At 37.9% G+C, this 23,698-nt stretch overlaps 1 protein-coding gene across 8 annotated transcripts in view; it reads right to left on the reverse strand.

Annotated features, from left to right (window-relative positions):
- PHACTR4 (phosphatase and actin regulator 4) overlaps positions 1 to 23,698 on the reverse strand; it is a 137,292-nt gene that overhangs the window by 34,481 nt on the left and 79,113 nt on the right. The window contains exon 1 of one of the 8 annotated variants that reach the window (XM_029227642.1): positions 12,296 to 13,020. The exons of the other annotated variants lie outside the window; for them this stretch is intronic. Coding sequence (XP_029083475.1) covers positions 12,296 to 12,341 — 46 coding nt within the window. The 5' untranslated portion in view covers positions 12,342 to 13,020. Of the gene's footprint in view, positions 1 to 12,295; positions 13,021 to 23,698 lie in introns of those variants that run through there. 8 annotated transcript variants of the gene reach the window in all.

The following is a 23,698-nucleotide window of genomic DNA, read 5'->3' on the forward strand; positions in this document are numbered from 1 at the left end:
AAAAAAAAAAAAAAAAAAAAAAAAAAAATACAGTAGGAAGTTACATGCACTGCATTACCTAAACTATAATATACATTAAAAAGGAGAATGGGATATTCACAGAAAGTTAGACAAAATGAAAAGGCAGAGGACTTTGTACCAGATGATGAAACAACATAAAACCCCAGAAAAACAACTAAATGAAGTGGAGATAGGCAACTTTCCAGAAAAAGAATTCAGAGTAATGATAGTGAAGATGATCCAGGACCTCGGATAAAGAATGGAGTCAAAGATCAAGAAGATGCAAGAAATGTTTAACAAAGACCTAGAAGAATTAAAGAACAAACAAACAGAGATGAACAATACAATAACTGAAATGAAAAATACACTAGAAGGAATCAATAGGAGAATAACTGAGGCAGAAGAATAAGTGACCTGGAAGACAGAATGGTGGAATTCACTGCTGCGGAACAGAATAAAGAAAAAAGAATGAAAAGAAATGAAGACAGCCTAAGAGATAAGAGACCTCTGGGACAATATTAAACATAACAACATTCGCATTATAGGTGTCCCACAAGGAGATGAGAGAAAGGACCCGAGAAAATATGTGAAGAGATTATGGCTGAAAATTTCCCTAACATGGGAAAGGAAATAGCCACCCAAGTCCAGGAAGCGCAGAGAGTCCCAGGCACGTTAAACCCACGGAGAAACATGCCAAGACACATAGTAATCAAACTGACAAAAATTAAAGCCAAAGAAAAATTATTAAAAGCAGCAAGGGAGGGCTTCCCTAGTGGCGCAGTGGTTGAGAGTCCGCCTGCCGATGCAGGGGACACTGGTTCGTGCCCCGGTTTGGGAAGATTCCACATGCCGTGGAGCGGCTGGGCCCGTGAGCCATGGCCGCTGAGCCTGCGCGTCCAGAGCCTGTGCTCCGCAACGGGGGAGGCCACAACAGTGAGAGGCCCGCGTACTGTAAAAAAAAAAAAAAAGCAGCAAGGGAAAAATGACAACATACAAGGGAACTCCCATAAGGTTAACAGCTGATTTCTCAGCAGAAACTCTATAAGCCAGAAGAGAGTGGTATGATATATTTAAGGTGATGAAAGTTAAGAACCTACAACCAAGATTACTCTACCCAGCAAGGATATCATTCAGAATCGACAGAGAAATCAAAAGTTTTACAGACAAGCAAAAGCTAAGAGAATTCAGCACCACCAAACCAGCTCTACAACAAATGCTAAAGGAACTTCTCTAAGTGGGAAACACAAGAGAATAAAAGGACCTATAAAAACAAACCCATAACATTAAGAAAATGGTAATAGGAACATACATATTGATAATTACCTTAAACGTGAATGGATTAAATGCTCCAACCAAAAGACACAGGCTCGCTGAATGGATACAAAAACAAGACCCATCTATATGCTGTCTACAAGAGACGCACTTCAGACCTTGGGACACATACAGACTGAAAGTGAGGGGATGGAAAAAGATATTCCATGCAAATGGAAATCAAAAGAAAGCTGGAGTAACAATACTCATATCAGATAAAATAGACTCTAAAATAAAGAATGTTACAGGAGACAAGGAAGGACACAACATAATGATCACGGGATCAATCCAAGAAGAAGATATCATAATTATAAATATATATGCACCCAACATAGGAGCACCTCAATACACAAGGCAACTGCTAACAGCTAGAAATGAAGAAAATGACGGTAACACAATAATAGTGGGGGACTTTAACACTTCACTTACACCAATGGACAGATCATTCGACAGAAAATTAATAAGGAAACACAAGTTTTAAATGACACCATAGACCAGATAGATTTAATTGATATTTATAGGACATTCCATCCAAAGACAGCAGATTACATTTTCTTCTCAAGTGCACACAGAATATTCTCCAGGACAGATCACAACTTGGGTCACGAATCAAGTCTTGGTAAACTTAAGAAAACTGAAATCATATCAAGCATCTTTTCTGACCACAATGCTATGAGACCAGAAATAAATTACAGGGAAAAAAACGTAAACACATGGAGGCTAAACAATACATTACTAGATAACCAAGAGATCACTGAAGAAATCAAAAAATATCTAGAGACAAATTACAACGAAAACACGATGAACCAAAACCTATGGGATGCAGCAAAAGCGGTTCTAAGAGGGAAGTTTATAGTAATACAAGCCTACCTCAAGAAACAAGAAAACTCTCAAATAAACAATCTAACCTTACACCTAAAGGAACTAGAGATAGAAGAACAAACAAAACCCAAAGTTAGTAAAAGGAAAGAAATCATAAAGATCAGAGCAGAAATAAATGAAATAGAAACAAAGAAAACAATATAGCAAAGTGAATAAAACTAAAAGGTGGTTCGTTGAGAAGATAAACAAAATTGATAAACCTTTAGCCAGACTCAACAAGAAAAACAGGGAGAGGACTCAAATCAATAAAATTAGAAATGAAAAAGGAGAAGTTACAAGGGACACTTCAGAAATACAAAGCATCCTAAGAGACTACTACAAGCAGCTCTATGCCAATAAAATGGACAACCTGGAAAAAATGGACAAATTCTTAGAAAGGTATAACCTTCCAAGACTGATCCAAGGAAGAAATAGAAAATATGAACAGACCAGTCACAAGTAATGAAATTGAAACTGTGACTAAAAATCTTCCAACAAACAAAAGTCCAGGACCAGATGGCTTCATAGGTGAATTCCATCAAACATTTAGAGAAGAGTTAACACCCATCCTTCTCAAAGTCTTCTAAAAAATTGCAGAAGAAAGAACACTCCCAAATTCATTCTATGAGACCACCATCACCCTGATACCAAAACCAGACAAAGATACTACAAAAAAAGAAAATTACAGACCAATATCACTGATGAATATAGATGCAAAAATCCTCAACAAAATACTAGAAAACAGAATCCAAAAACACATTAAAAGGATCATACACCATGATCAAGTGGGATTTATCCCAGGGATGCAAGGATTCTTCAATATACTCAAATCAATCAATGTGATATACCATATTAACAAATTGAAGAAGAAATAACATATGATCATCTCAATAGATGCTGAAAAAGTTTCTGACAAAATTCAACACTCATTTATGATAAGAACTCTCCAGAGAGTGGGCACAGAGGGAACCTACCTCAACATAATAAAGGACAAACCCACAGCAAACATCATTCTCAATGGTGAAAAACTGAAAGCATTTCCTCTAAGATCAGGAACAAGACAAGGGTGTCCACTCTCGCCACTATTATCCAACACAGTTTCGGAAGTCCTAGCCACAGCAATCAGAGAAGAAAAAGAAATAAAAGGAATACAAATTGGAAAAGAAGTCGTCAAACTGTCACTGTTTGCAGATGACATGATACTATACATAGAGAATCCTAAAAATGCCGCCAGAAAGCTACTAGAGCTAATCAATGAATTTGGTAAAGTTGCAGGATACAAAATTAATACACAGAAATTTCTTGCATTCCTATACACTAACAACGAAAGATCAGAAAGAGAAATTAAGGAAACAATCCCATTCACCATTGCAACAAAAAGAATAAAATACCTAGGAATAAACATACCTAAGGTGGTAAAAGACCTGCACTCAGAAAACTATAAGACACTGATGAAAGAAATCAAAGATGACATAAACAGGGGCTTCCCTGGTGGTGCAGTGGTTGAGAGTCCACCTGCCGATGCAGGGGACATGGGTATGTGTCCCGGTCCGGGAGGATCCCACATGCCGCAGAGCAGCTGGGCCCGTGAGCCATGGCAACTGAGCTTGTGCGTCCGGAGCCTGTGCTCTGCAATGGGAGAGGCCACAACAGTGAGAGGCCCGCATACCGCAAAAAAAAAAAAAAAAAAAAGATGACAGAAACAGATGGAGAGATATACCATGTCCTTGGATTGGAAGAATCAATATTGTGAAAATGACTATACTACCCAAAGCAATCTACAGATTCAATGCAATCCCTATCAAATTACCAGTGGCATCTTTTACAGAACTAGAACAAAAAATCTTAAAATTTGTACGGAGACACAAAAGACCCCCAATAGCCCAAGCAGCCTTGAGGGAAAAAAACGGAGCTGGAGGAATCAGACTCCCTGACTTCAGACTACACTACAAAGCTACAGTAATCAAGACAATATGGTACTGGCACAAAAACAGAAAAATACATCAATGGAACAGGACAGAAAGCCCAGAGATAAACCCACGTACCTATGGTCAACTAATCTACGACAAAGGAGGCAAGGATATACAATGGAGTGAAGACAATCTCTTCAATAAGTGGCGCTGGGAAAACTGGACAGCTACATGTAAAAGAATGAAATGAGAACACTCCTTAACACCATACACAAAAATAAGCTCAAAATGGGTTAGAGAACTAAACGTAAGACTGGACATTATAAAACTGTTAGAGGAAAACATAGGAAGAACACTCTTTGACATAAATCACAGCAAGATCTTTTTTGATCCATCTCCTAGAGTTATGGAAATAGAAACAAAAATAAACAAATGGGACCTAATGAAACTTAAAATCTTTTGCAAAGCAAAGGAAACTACAAACAAGACAAAAAGACAACCCTCAGAATGGGAGAAAATATTTGCAAACGAATCAACGGACAAAAGATCAATCTCCAAAATATATAAAAAGCTCATGCAGCTCGATATTAACAAAACAAACAACCCAATCGAAAAATGAGCAGACCTAAATAGACATTTCTCCAAAGATGACATACAGATGGCCAAGAAGCACATGAAAGCTGCTCAACATCACTAATTATTAGAGAACTGCAAATCAAAACTACAATGAGGCATCACCTCACACCAGTTAGAATGGGCATCATAAGAAAATCTAGAAACAATAAATGCTGGAGAAGGTGTGGAGAAAAGGGAACCCTCTTGCACTGTTGGTTGGAATGTAAAGTGATACAGCCACTATGGAGAACAGTATGGAAGTTCCTTAAAAAACTAAAAATAGAATTACCATATGACCCAGCAATCCCACTACTGGGCATATACCCTGAGAAAACCATAATTCAAAAAGACACATGCACTCCAATGTTCATTGCAGCACTATTTACAATAGCCAAGTCATGGAAGCAACCTAAATGCCCATCGACAGATGAATGGATAAAGAAGATGTGGTACATATATACAATGGAATATTACTCAGACAGGGACGAAACTGGGTCATTTGTAGAGACGTGGATGGATCTACAGACTGTCATATAGAATAAAGTAAGTCAGAAAAACAAATATCATATATTAACGCATATATGTGGAACCTAGAAAAATGGTACAGATGAGCTGGTTTCCAGGGCAGAAAAAGAGACACAGATGTAGAGAACAAACGTATGGACACCAAGGGGGTAAAGTGGCGGGCAGGGGGGAGCGGTGTTGGTGGTGGGATGAATTGGGAAATCGGGGTTGACATATATACACTAATATGTATAAAATAGATAACTAATAAAAACCTGCTGTATAAAAAAATAAATAAAATTCAAAAATTCAAAAAAAAAGGAGAATGCAAAGAACTAAACGAAAATGTAAATATAATTTGATGATAGGACTACAGGATATCTGTGCTTCTTCTAGCTTCTTCTATTTTTTGTGTGTGTGTTTTTTTATTTTACAGTGAACATGTATGGCTTTTATAATTGGAATAAAAACAAATTTACTTTGAAAGTGGGAGCTTTCAAATCGTAACAGTTAATAAAGTCCAGCATATATATAAGTACATAAAAGAAAGCAATTCTTTCTAAACATTAGGTTCCTATAAAAATGAATTATTTCCGGGCTTTTCTGGTGGCACAGTGGTTAAAAATCCACCTGCCAATGCAGGGGACACGGGTTCGAGCCCTGGTCCAGGAAGATCTCACATGCTGCGGAGCGACTAAGCTCGTGTGCCACAACTACTGAGCTTGTGCTCTAGAGCCCGCGAGGCACAGGTACTGAGCCCGCGTGCCACAACTACTGAAGCCCGCGTGCTTAGAGCCCGTGCTCCGCAACAAGACAAGCCACTGCAGCGAGACACCCACGCACTGCAACGAAGAGTAGCCCTCGCTCGCCACAACTAGAGAAAGCCTGCGCTCAGCAACAAAGACCCAATGCAGCCAAAAAAAAAAAAAAAAAATTATTTCCTACATAAAAATCATAGTCTGAAGTATTAAGCAAATTAAACCATTCAAGGACATTTTCTTGGAGTAGTGACACATGTTAAAGTAAGTAGGTTTGGATCACCCAAGCAACAGTTTCTAGTCCTACATTCTTTTAAGAATACCACCCTTGTTCACCGTGAGTACAATCTTGTGCTAAAGGAGCTAGAGACCAAATTTAACGGTAATCTAAATTCACCAGGTGTAAACTTTTCAGCTGTGGAATAAAGGGTTTTAAAGTATGCATAAATTCTTTTTAGCAGTGGCTGATTAGATCTAATTGAAGCCACTAATCTCCGTAGCATTCTTGGATCCACTGAAACTATTCAGGCTTCCTACTGTGAATTTTTGTCTGACTTTAAGAAAATTCAATTGCATCACTTAGAAAACTGCAATAGAAAGAAAAACTGATGGATGAATAAATTATACAAGAAAAAGTATACTCAGGTATTGAGAAACCATCTTTTTTATTTTATTTTATTTTATTTTATTTTATTTTGGTGGTACGCGGGCCTCTCACTGTTGTGGCCTCTCCCGTTGCGGAGCACAGGCTCCGGATGCGCAGGCTCAGCGGCCATGGCTCACAGGCCCAGCCACTCTGCGGCATGTGAGATCTTGCCGGTCCGGGGCACGAACCCGTGTTCCCTGCATCGGCAGGTGGACTCTCAACCACTGCGCCACCAGGGAAGTCCCGATCTTTTTTATTCTTAATGATACAATTACACCTCAAATATTGTTTCTGTACTCATAAATAAAGGGCTTAGGGAGGTGAATTTGAAACTGTTCATAAGCAAACCTGCACATCAACCAAATATTTGTTCTCAACAATTCTGATTTTATGACCATCCCCTCCCATTTCCAATTTTTAAAAATTAATTTATTTATTTTTGGCTGCACCGGGTCTTTGTTGCTGTGTGCGTGCTTTCTCTAGTTGCGGCAAGCGGGGGCTACTCTTCGTTGCCGTGCACGGGCTTCTCCTTGCGGTGGCTTCTCTTGTTGCAGAGTACAGGCTCTAGGCACGCGGCTTCAGTAGTTGTGGCATGCAGGCTCAGTAGTTGTGGCTTGCGGGCTGTAGAGTGCAGGCTCAGTAGTTGTGGTGAACGGCCTTGCTCCGCGGCATGTGGGATCTTCATGGACCAGGGCTCAAACCCGTGTCCCCTGCACTGGCAGGCTGATTCTTAACCACTGAGCCACCAGGGAAGCCCCCATTTCCAATTTGACAGAAGAAATACAGGCTTGGAGTCACATTTGGATACCCCACTGTTTCTATTTAAACTCAGTATGGAATTTAAAATGTCCTCATGGTCCCATTCTGTTTTCCAATGAGAACCAAAACAAGGTGGCTTTTCCCTCCTTGTTTCTCTTTGTTTGCCAGAAAACAGGGTGTAGAATGCTGGCTATAGTTTTAGGATTGTGTGTTCCAAGGAAGTCATGCAGCCGCAGGCCACTAGGAAAGCAATTCACAGAGTTGGAGGTCTTGGTGTTTTTTGGAGGGGGTGGAGTTAGGAGAGGAAGATAACTAATTACAGTTTGGAGTTTCCAGTTTGAGAAGTACCCTGAAACTATGCCCCGGTGTTTAAACTACTTACTCCCTCCTCCAAGTTGTAGCTAGCACCTCACATTTCAGAGGCTTGTTTCTTATTTCACATATTATGCAGAGTTCTAGCAGTTTCTTTCTTCAACCCTAAGTTTTTTCCTGGTCAACATTTAATTCAATGTTTTTTAGCTCAAGTTTAGTTGTTCCAGGTGAATTTCTGAGGTGATTTTAAAATAAATGTATAGTATTATTAAAAAATAACTTAGCACTTTTCATCTTCAGATAAACTATTTGCTACAGATACATGTTATACCTACATTACTTGCTAGAGATAAGGGATAAAACAGGGTTAAACGGTAAACCTAGTTCATTTGAGAATCTGATTTACAACCAATTAGTCATTCACGTTGGAAGGCAAGGTAAGGCACAGGCAATTGTAGTTGACAGATAACTTAGTTTTCAAGATAGCCTTCACTACCCACTCCCCTTCACTAGGCTTAGTAATAAGCAACAAAATTACTGGGAATGTCTTAGTTCCACACCTATTTCTTATACCTTGTCGGGTCTTAAAAAATGTGTAGATTTAAAGTGTATAAAATTCTCTCATTTTACCCCCAAAACTTTTAATAATCAGTTATTGTCCGAAACTTAAAAATACATAGCTTTGTGCAACGAGATACATACTCCATTATCAAGAGGTACCAATTATCTTTTTTTTTTAAGTTTAAGGTATATGGCATAATGGTTTGACTTAAATATATTGTGGCCAATTACTTTTATAATCTAATGGTTCTGTTTAATTATCTTTTATGCCCATCTAGCTTGAAACAGATCTTGCTTTTATATAATCATTTTAACAGCATCAGAATTCTGTAAATGGAGAACACTAATTTATGGTACTTACACTATTGTACTTATACTCATTTTTGCCTTCTGAAAGAGGATTATTATTGAATTTAAAAAACTGTTTTAGAAAACAACAAAATTACAGAAAGCAAAACCTGCCACTAATGAACAAAGCAGGCTTTGTCTAGGGCAGGCCCATAACTTCCCTTGGAAATACTGCATAGTTCTGACCTTTGGGAAATAGAACTGGGCAAAGCACTCAAGAAGATAGCCAGGGAGAAGGTCTCTCTCTGTACCTGCAGGTACAAGTAGGTCTGAGGTTCCAACTCTGGGAAAAGAGATCTTTGACCGTAACTGCGTCAAGAAGTGATGCTGCTTTACTCTGGCAATTTGATATGTATACTTTTTTGATAAAAGTTCTAAGTTGAGAGAAAGGTTTTAAGGTGAGGTGCCAGAAAATATATTGTCTCATGGAAAAAAACTTTAAACCTATCAAAATTAACCTGCAAGTAGAAAGAGGGAATATACTGTTGTGACAATAGGCCATTCAGAAAATCTACTGAAGCAGAAAGAGGGAATAATAATTTTTGATTGGTATTCAACAGAAAATCCTTTAAGGAGTACATGACAGACCCCTAACACTTTCTCTTGATTCCTGGATTACATGAAGAAAGTATACCTGTTCCTCCTTTCTCAGAAGCATTTATTTTTAGATCTAGATAGGTATGAGAAATGTCTCTGATAATTCTGGTGACCAAATAATGCCAAGTGTTCTTCTTTCAAGTCTCATGAAGAAGTTTATTTTTAATAAATCCATCGATTATTTATTTCTATGTTAATATTGTTCTATAGCTATATTAAAATTTATTCATCCAGCAATCTCCTTACTAACTTTGCCTCCAAATAACAAAATTATTTCTAAAGCACCTTTCCCAAAACCACTCCTATTCTCACGTGGGAGAACACGTAACAACAAATTTCAGAGTAAAATGAATCGAATACTGATGGAAAAGGAATGAAGGAAAGAGGAAATATTACAACAGTGGTCCCCAACCTTTTTGCCACCAGGGACCAGTTTCGTGGAAGGCAATTTTTCCATGGATGGGGGGGTGCGTGGGGGATGGTTCAGGCAGTAATATGAATGAGGGGATACTGGTATGCGGCCTGGGGATCGGGAATTCCCGTATTACAATATGACATCTTTTAAAGCAATATATTCTTATACAAAGGAAAAGTGGGGAAAAAAAAGGCTAATTATTGAGTGAAAGGTATATGATGGGGAAAAAAAAAAGAGCTAGAGAGAGGGAATGGAAAGTTAGAGAGAGAAGGAAAGTTCCAGCTTAAATGGTTGGGTAGAATTCACTAAAATTCTTGGTACTTCCCTGGTGGTCCAGTGGCTAAGACTCCATGCTCCCAATGTAGGGGGCTGGGTTCGATCCCTGGTCAGGGAACTTGATCCCACATGCATGCTGCAACTAAGGGTTCGCATGCTGCAACTAAAGATCCCGTGTGCCGCAACTAAGACCCGGCTCAGCTAAATAAATAAATAAATATCTTTGGTCTTGTGCCTAATTTAAGGACATGTGCTAAATCAGCTGTTTTTTTTTTTAGCTGTTTGTTTTAATATGATACATAGTAAAGGATTCTAGTGAACACAGAAACAGCTTTTTATGTTGATTGAGAACTACAAAGTATTATTTGAAAGTTTTATCTCAGTAAATCCTTTTTTTGGCCACGCTGCACGGCTTGCGGGATCTCAGTTCCCAGACCAGGGATTGAACCTGCGACGTGGCAGTGGAAGCCCAGAATCCTAACCACTAGGCCACCAGGGAACTCCCCTCTTCACAGGACTTTTATTAGGATTATTGGTAGAAGGAAAAATTGATGAATGATGAGCCCTACTTTTTTTTAATAGGCAGAAAAAATCTGAAACTTTATCTGTTGAGATGAAATTTTTTGTCTAGTTTATAGATGTTAAATGGGCATTCTTCATAAATATTACCACTCATTAGTACGCTGTACCTGCTTACCCATTTCTTGCTTTTCAAAGACCTTTCATTTCCATCTCATAGATAAATGCCTAGCATGATTTACATCCTGACTTGTTAACAGAGAACCACCTTTGTAGTAGAAACCACAGGAGAATTTAGTGGCCCAAAAGGGAATTTACCAAATTCAGGAGAGTGGTTACCTCTGGGAGCAAACAAGCAAAATGCCATCATAAGGGAATGTAGGCATAGAGAGAGGGGTGGGGTGGGATACAACTCTGTTTTTAATTTCATCTCAAGCTGAGTAGAGGCCCCAGAGGGTCCTTTTAATTTTCCTCTATACCCTTTTCTAGCCACTGGGTTGGACAAAAAGTTCATTTGGGTTTTTCCGTTAACATCGTATGAATTTTTCGGCCAACCCAATGAGAACGATTTCATTAAGGGAATAAAAACAAAACAAAACAACTGAGCTACTGAATTGATATGGACCCAGCCCTGGTGATCAAAGTAAAGTAAGTCAAGTTCTGATTTCAGTCCTAAAATTCTGTGGCTGAATGACTCACTTTGCGATCCATGTGCTTCAGTTTCAATAAAATATGAAAAGTACTTTGTAGGAATTTCATCTGGAAAGTTCTCAGGGGAAAACATACCTTTAGAAATGAAATTACATTAAATCATGAGACACATTTGGGCGTGTTCCTGTGTTCCCACACTTTATGGTTTTCTTTAAAGTCACTAACATTTTTCATTTCTGGGGGAAAAAAAAAGCACCCTGGGACTGAACATGTTTTCTGCTGCTTCATAAATCAAAGAGAAGGTATGAGAAGGTATGAATCTTAAAAAAAAAAAAGTATAATGTCAAGGAATGATTCACAGGCTTTTCCCCACTTTGTTTATATTTAGGAAGCCTTTAATGAGCATACACTTAAATCTATCTTTCCCACCTTTCTATCTTCATTTTATACAAAACCCCACAAGGTTGGGAAAATGAGTCTTTTAGTGACAGTGGACTTCCATTTCACTTATATGCTTTGAAACTCTGGCTACACTTATCAGCCTCGTCTCCAGCTATCTCTGAGACAATAACACTTCAAACGCAAAGCACTGCCTTCAGCAATGTTTATACCAAGTATTGCCTTATGAGAAACGGAAACACGAGCACAATGGAAAAAGCCTGAGACTTATTTGGAAAATGTATAACTGAGTCTAAAAAATTAAGTCAAATCTCAAAAATGGTCCTGTCGGGAATTCCCTGGTGGTCCAGTGGTTAGGACTCTGTGCTTCACTTCAGGGGGCCTGGTGGAACTGGTCGGGGGAACTAAGATCCCGCATGCTGCAGCCAACAAAACAAAACAAAACAAAACAAAACAGGTCCTGTTTATAGAAGTCAACAATTCTAATTCTATACCACACATATATATCAGCTGCCCAAGTCCTGCAAAAGAGCAGTAAAACACCACTGATTTCTAAACATGAGTTCCTGTAGCACTTATCTTCTGCAAGGGCAAGAAATTAACAGATGGTTTACTAGCAATATTGTCTTTAAAAAGTCCAAAAGGATCCAGTAAAACACAACTATGAGTGGTAAATTAATATAACTGAATGAAAAATTAACTTATTTTTCATTTATTCTTCACAAAGTAATAAACATCCCAAAGTTAAAAACATCAAAATCCTCACATTCAAATTCCTATAAAATAGTCAACTTCACCTACAGATCTGCCTTGCCTCTGTCAAGATTTTGTTTCTTTGCCTTCTATTACTCACCAACTCCATCTGGATTTACCGGTCTGGAGATGTCAGCTTGCCCCATGATTATGTTGTCTCATGTGTCTCACAACAACAAATTGTCCCGGACCAAAGCGAACTTTTCTTAAACGATAAATCCACGTAAGGAGGGGACATGCACTCCTCTCTCAGTGTCACCGCCAGACATCAGGAAATGGCAGGAAGTCAGTTAATCTGCAGGAGTTTCTGTTTCCCTGTAACCCGGACAAGGCACTGGTGTTTCTCACAAATATGTCTTCACGCTGGCTCTCTTCACATAGGAATGCCTGTCATTCCAGAGTGCACACTGTGAAGAGCTCAAGTGCAGGAAGGGGAGGAGACTGCCAACCACATTCTAGCTGCTGAGCGGCACAGCCCTCAAAGTCCACACCTACTTTTTCTGACACTGAGCTGGGTTACAACTTTCCAGACTCACAGTCACGAAGAAAGGGAGGCTGCTCAAGAGTCTACCAAAGAATTTGTAAATTTAATCACACAAAAAACATCGGGGTTATGCGTAACCAAGCTGATGGGAGCAGAAGTCCATTCAAAGGTACATTTTAGATACAGGCTTACCTCAAAATCAGACCATGCTGACATTTCACTGCTTGCTCTAAAACTGTATTTCGTACCTGTGAGTGGCATACTCAGAGCAGAATAAGATCTGTGTATTGGGAATTAATAACATTAGGAACAATATTTTAGAATTAATTATACCTTTTCTAAAAATAAAAAGAAATATTTCTGAAAATTTTGCTTACTAAAATAGTAAACTAGAAATGAATATTTTTAAGGTATTATGCAATATTTCTCTTTCTGCTGAAGTTCAATAATGATCTTGAGGAATACAAAACTATAGGGAGTAGCCCTATGTGCTGCATATAATACATAGGCAGTATCAGCTAACCACATGCAGCAATGGAAGGGCCAGCCTGCATGCTGATTTTTTTTTATTCAGATATAACTAATTTATATACAGTCATATACATAAATATTAAGGATATAGCTTGATGAATTTAACATCTGAAGGTAAAGGGGGAACTAACAATTCTGAGCACTGTATTAAGGAGTTTTATACTGTCTATGTCCTTTAATTATCACCACAAATAAACAGGCGTTGTGAAGAATATATTACTTACCCTATTATCAGATGAGAATAAGGCTACTGAGGTTAAATCCTGTGTTTGTCAAAGCCCTAATATTCCATTAACAAATGACAGCTACCCCTAAAACTGAGCTTTTAGTTTAAAACTTTGTTCTCCAAACTGAGATTTCGGAAAGATTTCTAGTATCTGGATTTTTCCTTTGCCTTTCCTTAGCACCTGCTCCTCTTTCCCCATTACCTTATCTCTATTATCTGCTTTTTATTAAAAAAGTAGCAAAGGTAAGGAATAAGAAAACGACAATGCTAAGGCATCAGTAAGGAAAAAAAAGTGTACACTTGGGCAAAACTCAGTTGTTAGTATTGGTAATAGTAAAAAAAATTATGATATTGACCATTAAAATAGGAAAGGATAAAAGGAAAAAAACAGCGGAATTTTCCATTAAAAGAATGCGCCAATCTAAGAATGTCAAATTCCTTCTAAGCTGGCCCTTACATTTATTAGCCTAAAAGCAGATCATGTGCAAGAGCACCACCCACTACTGTAAAATGGGGAAGCAAAAGGTGGCAAATGCATTGCCCAGCACCTAGTAGGTGCTCAGCATATTGTAGTTATCATCATCATGCAGACAATACAGCATATTGTTTAAGAAGATGAGCTTTGGAGGCAGACTAAAATTTTAATTCCAGATCTATTACTAGCTGTTAACACTAGGCAAGTTATTTCACCTCCCTGAGCCTCAGTTTCCTCATTTGTAAAGTGGGCATAACAATACTTACCAGTACAAGGCATTAAATGACATGAACAGAAATAAAGCACTTTGTAATGTGCCTGGCACATGGAAAGCTCTCAATAAATGCAAGCAATACCTATCACAGCTGTTATAGTAAAAAAAAAAAAACAAGTCAAAAAAGGAGAGGGCAGGTCAGGGGCAGCCAGACAATGGTACATGGCAGAAAACCCAGTCATTACAAGGAGGTTAGTCAGAAACGGAAGAGGATGACATTTCTGTACCATGAATCCAGAGAGCAAACTGGAAGAAGCAGGCCAAGGAGGAAGTGTGAACACAATCAGGTTGGTGCACAGAAACATTAAACAGATGGAACAGCCCAGATGTGTGTATTATCATGAATTAGTTCAAACCAGGCACATTAAACACACATACACATACACACACACACACACAGAGCCCAGAAACAGTATTACAGAATCTAGTTCATGTTGACAGAATTATACAAGAGTAGAACAGATAGATTTAAGGATCCTCATATGGCTGCTGTTTACTACCTGCCAAATTTAAATGTCCAACTTGACTTGGCTCACTGCTGATCTTGGGTATTTGAAAGCAGCAATAAACTCAAAGATTAGAAAAAGGATTCTTAGTGATCATTTGGCTCAATCTCCTATTCTTTATGGAAGTAGGAAATTGAGGGTTCAAGAGGTTAAATGCTTTGCTCAGAGACAGGACTAAAACCCAAGACTCCTGATTCTAACTCCAGGACTCACTTTGGCTCTTGTATAAATGGCCAAGGAAATATTTATTTCCTAAAGATATATTCATTTCCCAGGGAAGTCCACACTCTACAACAATGACAAATCTCTCAGAGATTCTAATTCTGTCACCTATGGACCAAACCAACACATGTTCCCTAACCAGCATGTTTCAGTTTCATTTTAACAATCAATATTTACTTTGTGCTGACAAAAGCAGACAAGCAGGGAGAGGGGAAAGTATTGGCCTACTAATGGCTTTAAAATTTAACAATAAGGCCTTGTGTTCATTCTAGTTTTCCATGTATTATTTTAGAAATGCAAAGGTAATTCTCACTTCAACTTTATAAGAAGTAGACAACTCTCTCTTAAGTGTCACCTAATAAGATACTCTCTTTTTAGAGTACTTTTCTTCCACAGCTTATTGCCTCAAGGAATGGGGCAAGTAACAGATTAAAATTTGTGAATCTCTTCCTATTTTATTTAGGGAAAGAGCAAAAAAGGCCTTATAAAGTTTAATATGCAAAGGAATCTAAGTTACAGCTTAGATTTAGATAGCAATTGAAGCCCCCAAGCAGTCTCATTTTATCGAAGAACTGTTTCTAAACAAACACTGCTGAACATTCAAAACCTTTAGTGACACTTACAATTCCAAAACTTTTTGTTGGCCAGCACATCAGACACTAACGTGAGAACATGCTTTATATTGTCAATAAACAGTTTACAAGATCAATCACAAAAGTACAATGCTTCCATTTAAATGTAATTTTATGCTGAGGTACCTATATAAATTGGCTTACCTAGGAGAGTAAACTCTTCGCTATTTCAATTACATCTCCCTCAGCTTAATTCAGCATACCACTTTAAGTTTGAGATGTCTCAAGGAGGTGAGGTCTAGTGAGAGGTTGGGAAGAAAGTCACTTTCCTCTTGGAAAGGCTGACCAACAGAAATTATTAACAGGTCACACGGATACATATTCAAGTAAAAGACTAATTTTCAACTTCTTTATATATAATTGAGGGTGGGAGCAGCTTTCTATTCTTTATTCCACCATCTAACTCTAATCTAGTCTGGCTGGCTCTGAATAGGAGATAAAATCCTACAATTAATAACCTCTGTCTCATATTCCATGTGGAAATTAGAAAGCCTTGCTAGTCACTTGTAAACTCTTCATTGTCTCATCTATTTGTACAAACCACTCCCTTGGCCTGGAATTTCTTTCCCAGATCCATCTAGGGAACTCCTACCCATCCTTTAAGAATTGGCTCAAATGTTGCTTCCACTATTAAGAGTCTTTTCTTAGTCACTCAAGCAGAATTCAGACAAAGATTTCCTGATCACTGATTATGTGCCCAGCAATGCTCTGGAACTAAAAAGAATAGTTTTTGTCCTTAAGGTGATTGCAGTTCAAATAAGTAGGATCAACAATAGAGCATGATAAGTACCTAGGTGCTACACAAACACATATTGATGGGGCTGGGGGCATCTAGCTTTCTCCTGAGAGATGAGAGAAAATATCTTGAATTAAGTGACTTCTAAAATCTGAGAGAGTCAGTCATAGAAGGAATAACAGAGGTGAGAAAAAGGTAAGGGCAGCAAGAGATAAGACTGGAGAGGTAAAGAGCTGCTCATGACTGATGGTGCCGGATGTATCACCCTAAACTGCATGACTTCTCTGCTGGGCAGGAACCATGATGTGCCTACACTTAAGCCCTCAGTGCCTGGCACGACTCAGTGCACGGTGGACATGCAAAAAGTATTTATTAACCTTGAGGACAAGGGAAGAAACAGCATTCCTCAACTTTAAGCTTTGCTCACAGAATCTGGTAGCAAAAGACAGTTAAGGCAAAAAGTGCCACAGACGAAGGCTGGAAGAAATGTCAAGACCATAGACTAGTTTATCATTCCAAACAATCTTGAGAACTACTGTGAAACTCTCAATTCTGTGTGAAAAAATGGCACGCTTATGATGGTTTTTGAGAATTTACTGCTTTGCAAGTCGTAATAACTTTCAAAGAAGACAAATGTGTCAGGTGAATGTTTACATAAACCCTCATATAATCACGACTGCTAGGCTCAAGATCCTCAGCAGAAAGCACTTCTACTCCATGTGAACTAGCTGGAAGAACAGGCTGAAAGACAGAGATTAAAGTTAAGGGGGAGCCACTGGTACCACCAGATACTCATCCCTCTTACTCCCAATGACACTGGTTTCTTTCTGTGGTTGGCTCATTGGAGGCAAAAAATGAACACACGCACCACCTATTCTACATCAAATACTGTAACTCTTGTCCCCTGCCTACCCCCACTTCCAGAAGGAAGCATGGCTTACCAACGGAGGAAAGCTTTCGAGGCTTTGGAGTTACATATACATAACTATGTAAAATTTCAGCTTTTCCATTTGCTGATTAGGTGACGCTGAACAATTACTTAACTTATATGAGATAGAGATAATTACTCAGAGTTTTTGTGAGGATCAAATAAGAGAAATCTCTAAATTATAGTCTGATGACTGAAAGCGCTTAATATATTTGGATCCTTCTCACCCCACTTAGATTCTTCATATAAATGACTCCCCCCCTCCACCGAATGCTTACATTTAAGTATCACCATTCCTTAGGAAAAAATGGGGAGGTTCTGCTATGCCTTTACATCACAGTGGCTATACATATGGCAGGCATGAAGTAATGTATATGTTTACAAGCCTACAGTATGTTGGACTGTGTTTATGGGAGAAAGAAACTGAAATTATGCCAGCAGGACTGCTTTCAGATCCATGGAATAAGAGACCTCAGGCTAGGAAATTGGAGCTACAGAAATTCTTTTTGCTTTCTCTTAAAGTTTTTGTTTTGAAGACAATAAATTCTTAAGGATGCCCTAGTGGTCAGGAGATGTTTCTAGAACTGAGGAGGTAGTTATAAAAATTATAGTAAGCAGGAAAGTTTCAGTTAAGAAAGATGAAACATTTCTTTCTGGTTGGGTTAAGGGATTAGGTAGTTCCTCAGAGTACAGTAGAGTCAGTGGAAAAGGTAGGCGTAGATGAAAATGAGAATTAGCTGAATGGGTACTTCCCTGGTGGCTCAGTGGTTAAGAATCCTCCTGCCAACGCAGGGCACACGGGTTCGAGCCCTGGTCCAGGAATATCCCACATGCTGCGGAGCAACTAAGCCCGTGCACCACTACTGAGCCTGCGCTCTAGAGTCTGCAAGCAACAACTACTGAGCCCGCACACCACAACTATTGAAGCCTGCACACCTAAAGCCTGTGTTCTGCAACAAGAGAAGCCATGGCAATGAGAAGCCCATGCACCGCAACGAAGACCCAACGCAGCCAAAAATAAATTAATTAATTAATTTTTAAAAATCCTAATTAAGAAAAAAGAACTAGCTGAATGGAGATGAGAAGAAGTGGAAAAAAACTGAGCAAAAAGATTCACAGGTTGTGTGGATGAGGGAAAAAGGGAAATGAGAAGAGGATACAAATGACATTTATCAAACTTTAATCCACTATGTGACATCAGGCACCTGAATCAAATTATTGCCAAGCTCCCTTCAGGTTCTGAAATTCTACAGCAGAGTCAAACTGATGACAGCTAATTCAGTGTTCTGTTTCAAATAATGGTTCCAAGAAATGTTTTATTACAGAAGAGAACAGTGGCCATGGTGCACTTTATATAGCTAATCCAACTCAATGCTTGCCATAGCATGCAAAATAAGTGCTTAATGAATTGGGGTATTATTATTGGGAAACCACAATCCTCATTTATTCATTCCACAAAAAATGTCCTGAGCACCTCTGAAGTATCAGTTACTGTTCTAGGTGTTGGAAACACTGACTGGATACAAAGAGGGAAAAATCTATGCCTTCTTTCTAGTATGTTAGACGGTGATAAGTGCTATAGAAAAAAAATTATTCAGGGAAAGGGAATACAATGGGCTGAGAAAGAGGGTGCTAAATTATAAACTGTGCAAGCAGAAGGGCATCATTGGGAAGATGACATATAAACGAAGACCTGAAATAAACAACACATTCCTCAATTAACGTACTAAGTGTAAATATTAATTACAACTATAGTATATTTTAATGACTGGTCAGTGAAGTAAGGGTTATCAAACGGGCTGCTCAGTTCTCAAATATTTAAAGATGTGCTGTCTAATACTGTGGTCACTAGTTACGTATGATTATTTATATCTATATTAATATTTAATACATTTATATTAAACACAATTTGCAATTCAGTTTCTCAGTTGTACTAGCCACATTTCACACATGGCCACCACACTGCACGATGCAGATCTAGACCATTTCCATCACTGCACAAAGTTCTATCAGACAGGCCAAACCCAAAGTATTTTTAAAGTACACTTACAAGTCTTCCAGTAACAATGCAAAACAGAGTATTTCATCAGCACGTGGTATCTATTTTCCATGGCACCAATGACTAAACACTAACTATACTATTAGTGTATATTATAGGCAGTATATTAGGCAGTATACTCCGAAGGAACATTGACAGTTAAAAAGAAAAGTTTCCTTTTATTCAGTCACAAACTATTTATACTCACAATCTTTGATACTCTTACTTTAACAGTTGAATTACTGTTTCTTTTCCTAGTAACACTCAAGTAAAGTCTTTGACTATTAATAACAACTCAAAGCTCAGGGAAGGATGGTTTTATTTCAATTTAAAGATCTACTGAGAATTATATCCATTTGTTACCAATTGAAAATTAACAACCTCCATCTTACTGGCCATCCATTTAATATTCTATCTACCCCAAATAGTATTTTTTCATGTAGTTACAATGAAAGTGATTGAGAAATCTTAATCTTAAAGAAAAAAATATTTAATAAAACCACATGATATTCATGAAAACTAAGTCCCAAGTGGCCTCTGTCTACTAAGGAACCTGGAGGTATCAATGATGTGTAGAAACTAACCAGTCAGAAATCAAGGAGCTGCCCATCACAGGGTTTTGAAACACTGAATGTTCTCCAGTAAAGTGGCATTCATTGCTGATGACTCAGAGATGACTACTAGTCACTGCCACGTCTCTCCTTCCTTCTCTCTTTCATAACTCTTTCTAACTCATTTGGTTCTCAGTTTCACTTTCAGACAGTGAGAAAGAAATCCAAATACTACCAACACTCAGCCACATATCCAGTGGAAATACAATAAGTCTGATGATAGCTATAACATTTGTAAAAGTTATTCAGAAATTTCTAAAAAGAAATCTCCTTAAACATTCTTTTCTGGTACACGTGCAGGAGAATACAGACTTCATCTTCTACTAAATAAAAATTCTGAGTAATGAACACCTGGTTACACTGTGAGTCAACAGTAATTCTACAAAAGAACCAAGGATGACCATATAAATGAATGGTGTTTCTATCAAACTTGTTCCAGCCAGTAATTCAAATGTACTTTATTCTTTGTTTTCCATGTAAGAAATATCCATCTCTTTTATACCATTCTCTTCCCTCAAAATTCTCAAACTTTCACAACCACAGAACCTAGGAGGTGAGGTACAGGAGAAAAGAAAGGCTATGTATATAATTTCTAAATTCAAAGAGAAATAGTGTTTTGGATTATACATACCTTTGCTTCTAAATCTTGTAAAATAAAATTTAAAAAGTAACAGTGAAACACCTTAACACTTTAGGAAAACAATGTATGAGGTCAGAGAAAATATGAACAACCTGTCCCTTTGCTCATCTGTCTATGTTAAAGCAATGAGCCCAATCCTAGTTTAACCTTTCTGAAAAGCTAATCTTTATTAGTGCTACCAGGTCTATAAAAATGTAGTCACCAAATAAAACCATCCAAGATGCAAATCTGATTACTGTTTTTTCAGCCTAAAAATAAGTTCCTTTGTTGAAAAAGCCCCAAATCAAACAGGATCCAATTAGCTATTAAACACTTTACCCATTCTCATCTTGTTCCCAGGCCTAGGCAGCAAGAGCCTTCAGAATACCACCTATCCTAAAATCCAAATTGCTGACAACCAAGTTTGTTGTGTTGATTTGTAGTGAATGAAAAGAAAAAAAAGATAAAGGGCTAAAATGATTCTTCTGGGATTTATTCACTTGGGACAAAAAGTCTTCTATTTATAAATCCCAGTCTGACAGAATTTATTTGTGGATCACAGCTTTCAAATGTGACATCCTTTTATGTGTGTTTGGGACAGTAATAATTTCCTTCTTACCTGACTCCAGTTTTGCCCTTTCTGATCTATTCTCAACAGTGGTACCACCATGACCTTTACAAAAACACAAATCTGACAGGGTTCTTCATAGCTTATTAAAAATCCTTCAAGACCTGGCCCAATGTCTATCTTTCTTTCTTCTGTTTAATTTTTACTGGAGTATAGTTGATTTACAATGTTGCGTTAGTTTCAGGTATACAGCAAAGTGAATCAGTTATACATATATCCACTCTTTTTTAGATTCTTTTCCCATACAGGCCATTACAGAGTATTGAGTAGAGTTCCCAGTGTTATACAGCAGGTTCTTATTAGTTATTTTATATACAGCAGTGTGTGTATGTCAATCCCAATCTCCCAATTTATCCCTCCCCCCGCTTCCCTCTTGGTAACCATAAGTTTGTTTTCTACATCTGTGACTCTATTTCTGTTTTGTAAATAAGTTCATTTGTACCATTTTTTTAGATTCCACATATAAGTGATATCAAATATTTGTCTTTCTCTGTGTGTATTACTTCACTCAGTATGACAATCTCTAGGTCCATCCATGTTGCTGCACTAATGCCTATCTTTCTGTCTAACCTTTTCTCTCACCACTCTCCCATGCCTGCTGTCTTTTAAGTCCTATTCCAAACCACTTGGAATTCTTAAACGATGATATATTTTCCCAGGTCTATCTATCTATGCATCTGCTCTTCTAGCTGCCTAAAATGTCCTCTCCCTCCATTCTTTAACCTGGCTAACTCCCACTCCTTCAAAATTCAGTTTATGTTTCACTTCCTCTAGGAATCGCTCCTTGAACATCTACCTTTCTATACTTAAGACTGAATTATGCACCCCTTCGGTACTCTGAAGTCACCCTGTATATACCTCTACATACAGGGGTATAAATCACTTTTGTTAAAATTATCTACTTAACTTATTTGTCTCTCCTACATTCTTTGAACAGATTGTCTTTATATCCTCAGCTAGTAACATACTTCTCAGCACACAGAAGGCATTCAATAAATATTTTTTTAAATGGAGGGAGGCAAAGGGAAAGTAAGATCTTTCACTAGTTTAGCTTGTTAAGTGTCCCTTTCAGGTTATGGAGTATTTGTTTTGGGAAACATGCCAGGCCTGTAGGTACTGAACATATTATAATAAATCACTGAACAGTTTCATGACAAACAGGAAAGAAAAAGACAGATATAATTGAGATTATCTTGCTAACTTAGCTATGGGTTACATGTTACTACAAATTCACTTCCATAGATGCTTACAGTGACATAATCTTTTAATTACTGTTGCTTTTAGACTTATAAAAAACAGATTTAAAAAAATAGCTCTACTTTTCTTCTAGTTTCTAAGAGAAACAGGAGGACTAAAGTAGCACCACAAGTTTTTAATCACTCAAAGCTGATTGCTTCTTCTCCCCTTCATTCCTGTTTTCTGGTTTCTGATTATTTCATTAAATGGTAAAAGTTTCCATCAAAAAAATCAAAACATAAAGAAAATAATACTAAACTCAAAATGATTTACTGTTACATATGAACATCTCTAACAAAAGATCTGATGAAAAAGAAAGCTAAAGCTTAGAAAAGGTAAATTAAGTTCAACTTCCTATGCATTCCTTCTCCCCATTCTCTACAGATAATAATAGCTAACATTAATCGATCATGTATTATAATGCCAGGGATTATTCTAAGTGTTTTGTTTTGTCTAATTCTTACAACAAGGCTATAAGAAGGATACCATTTATTATCCCCATTTAGTAGTTGAGGAAACTAAGTCACCCAGGGGTAAACCTGTCCAAGGAGTTCATAGCTAATAAACGGCAAAGCTAAGGTTCATATGTAAGTAATCTGGATGTGAATCTCCACTCCCAACTACTACAAGATAGTTTGTACTAAGAAATGGACTTTGAATTCACACAATACCTCCTAGGTGTTTAGATAAGAACATTTATTTTTAACCTTATAAAAACTTTAGGAGGTAGTACTTTATTTATTTATTTATCTATCTATCTATTTATTTAGGGCTGTGTTGGGTCTTCATTTCTGTGCGAGGGTTTTCTCTAGTTGTGGCAAGCGGGGGCCACTTCATCGCGGTGCACGGGCCTCTCACTATCGTGGCCTCTCTTGTTGAGGAGCACAGGCTCCAGACGCGCAGGCTCAGTAGTTGTGGCTCTCGGGCATAGTTGCTCCGTGGCATGTGGGATCTTCCCAGACCACGGCTCGAACCTGTGTCCCCTGCATTAGCAGGCAAATTCTCAACCACTGTGCCACCAGGGAAGCCCAGGAGGTAGTACTTTAACAAAAGTAAAATTCAGGTACAGAACAGTTATGTGAATTGCCCAAAATGACAATGTTAAAATTAAAAACACCAACAATTTGTTCTCTTAGCTTACCCCTGATATTTCCAGTTTGACTACCAAAAAGAATGATGTTTCTTATCTCAAAATCAATTTTTAAAGGAATTACTTAGAAAATAAGTGAAAGGTCTAGAATCAAGAGAAGTTGGCTATATGGGATACAGACATTTCTACTACCCCTCAAACCAAATCTAGAACAAAAATACTTCAGTCCCAATACTGCATGAGAAACCCAAATTACTGAAGCACAGG

Source organism: Monodon monoceros, unplaced genomic scaffold (assembly GCF_005190385.1).
Source record: "Monodon monoceros isolate NGI ecotype Baffin Bay Population unplaced genomic scaffold, NGI_Narwhal_1 Super_Scaffold_18, whole genome shotgun sequence".
In the NCBI taxonomy this organism is placed as follows: Eukaryota; Metazoa; Chordata; class Mammalia; order Artiodactyla; family Monodontidae; genus Monodon; species Monodon monoceros.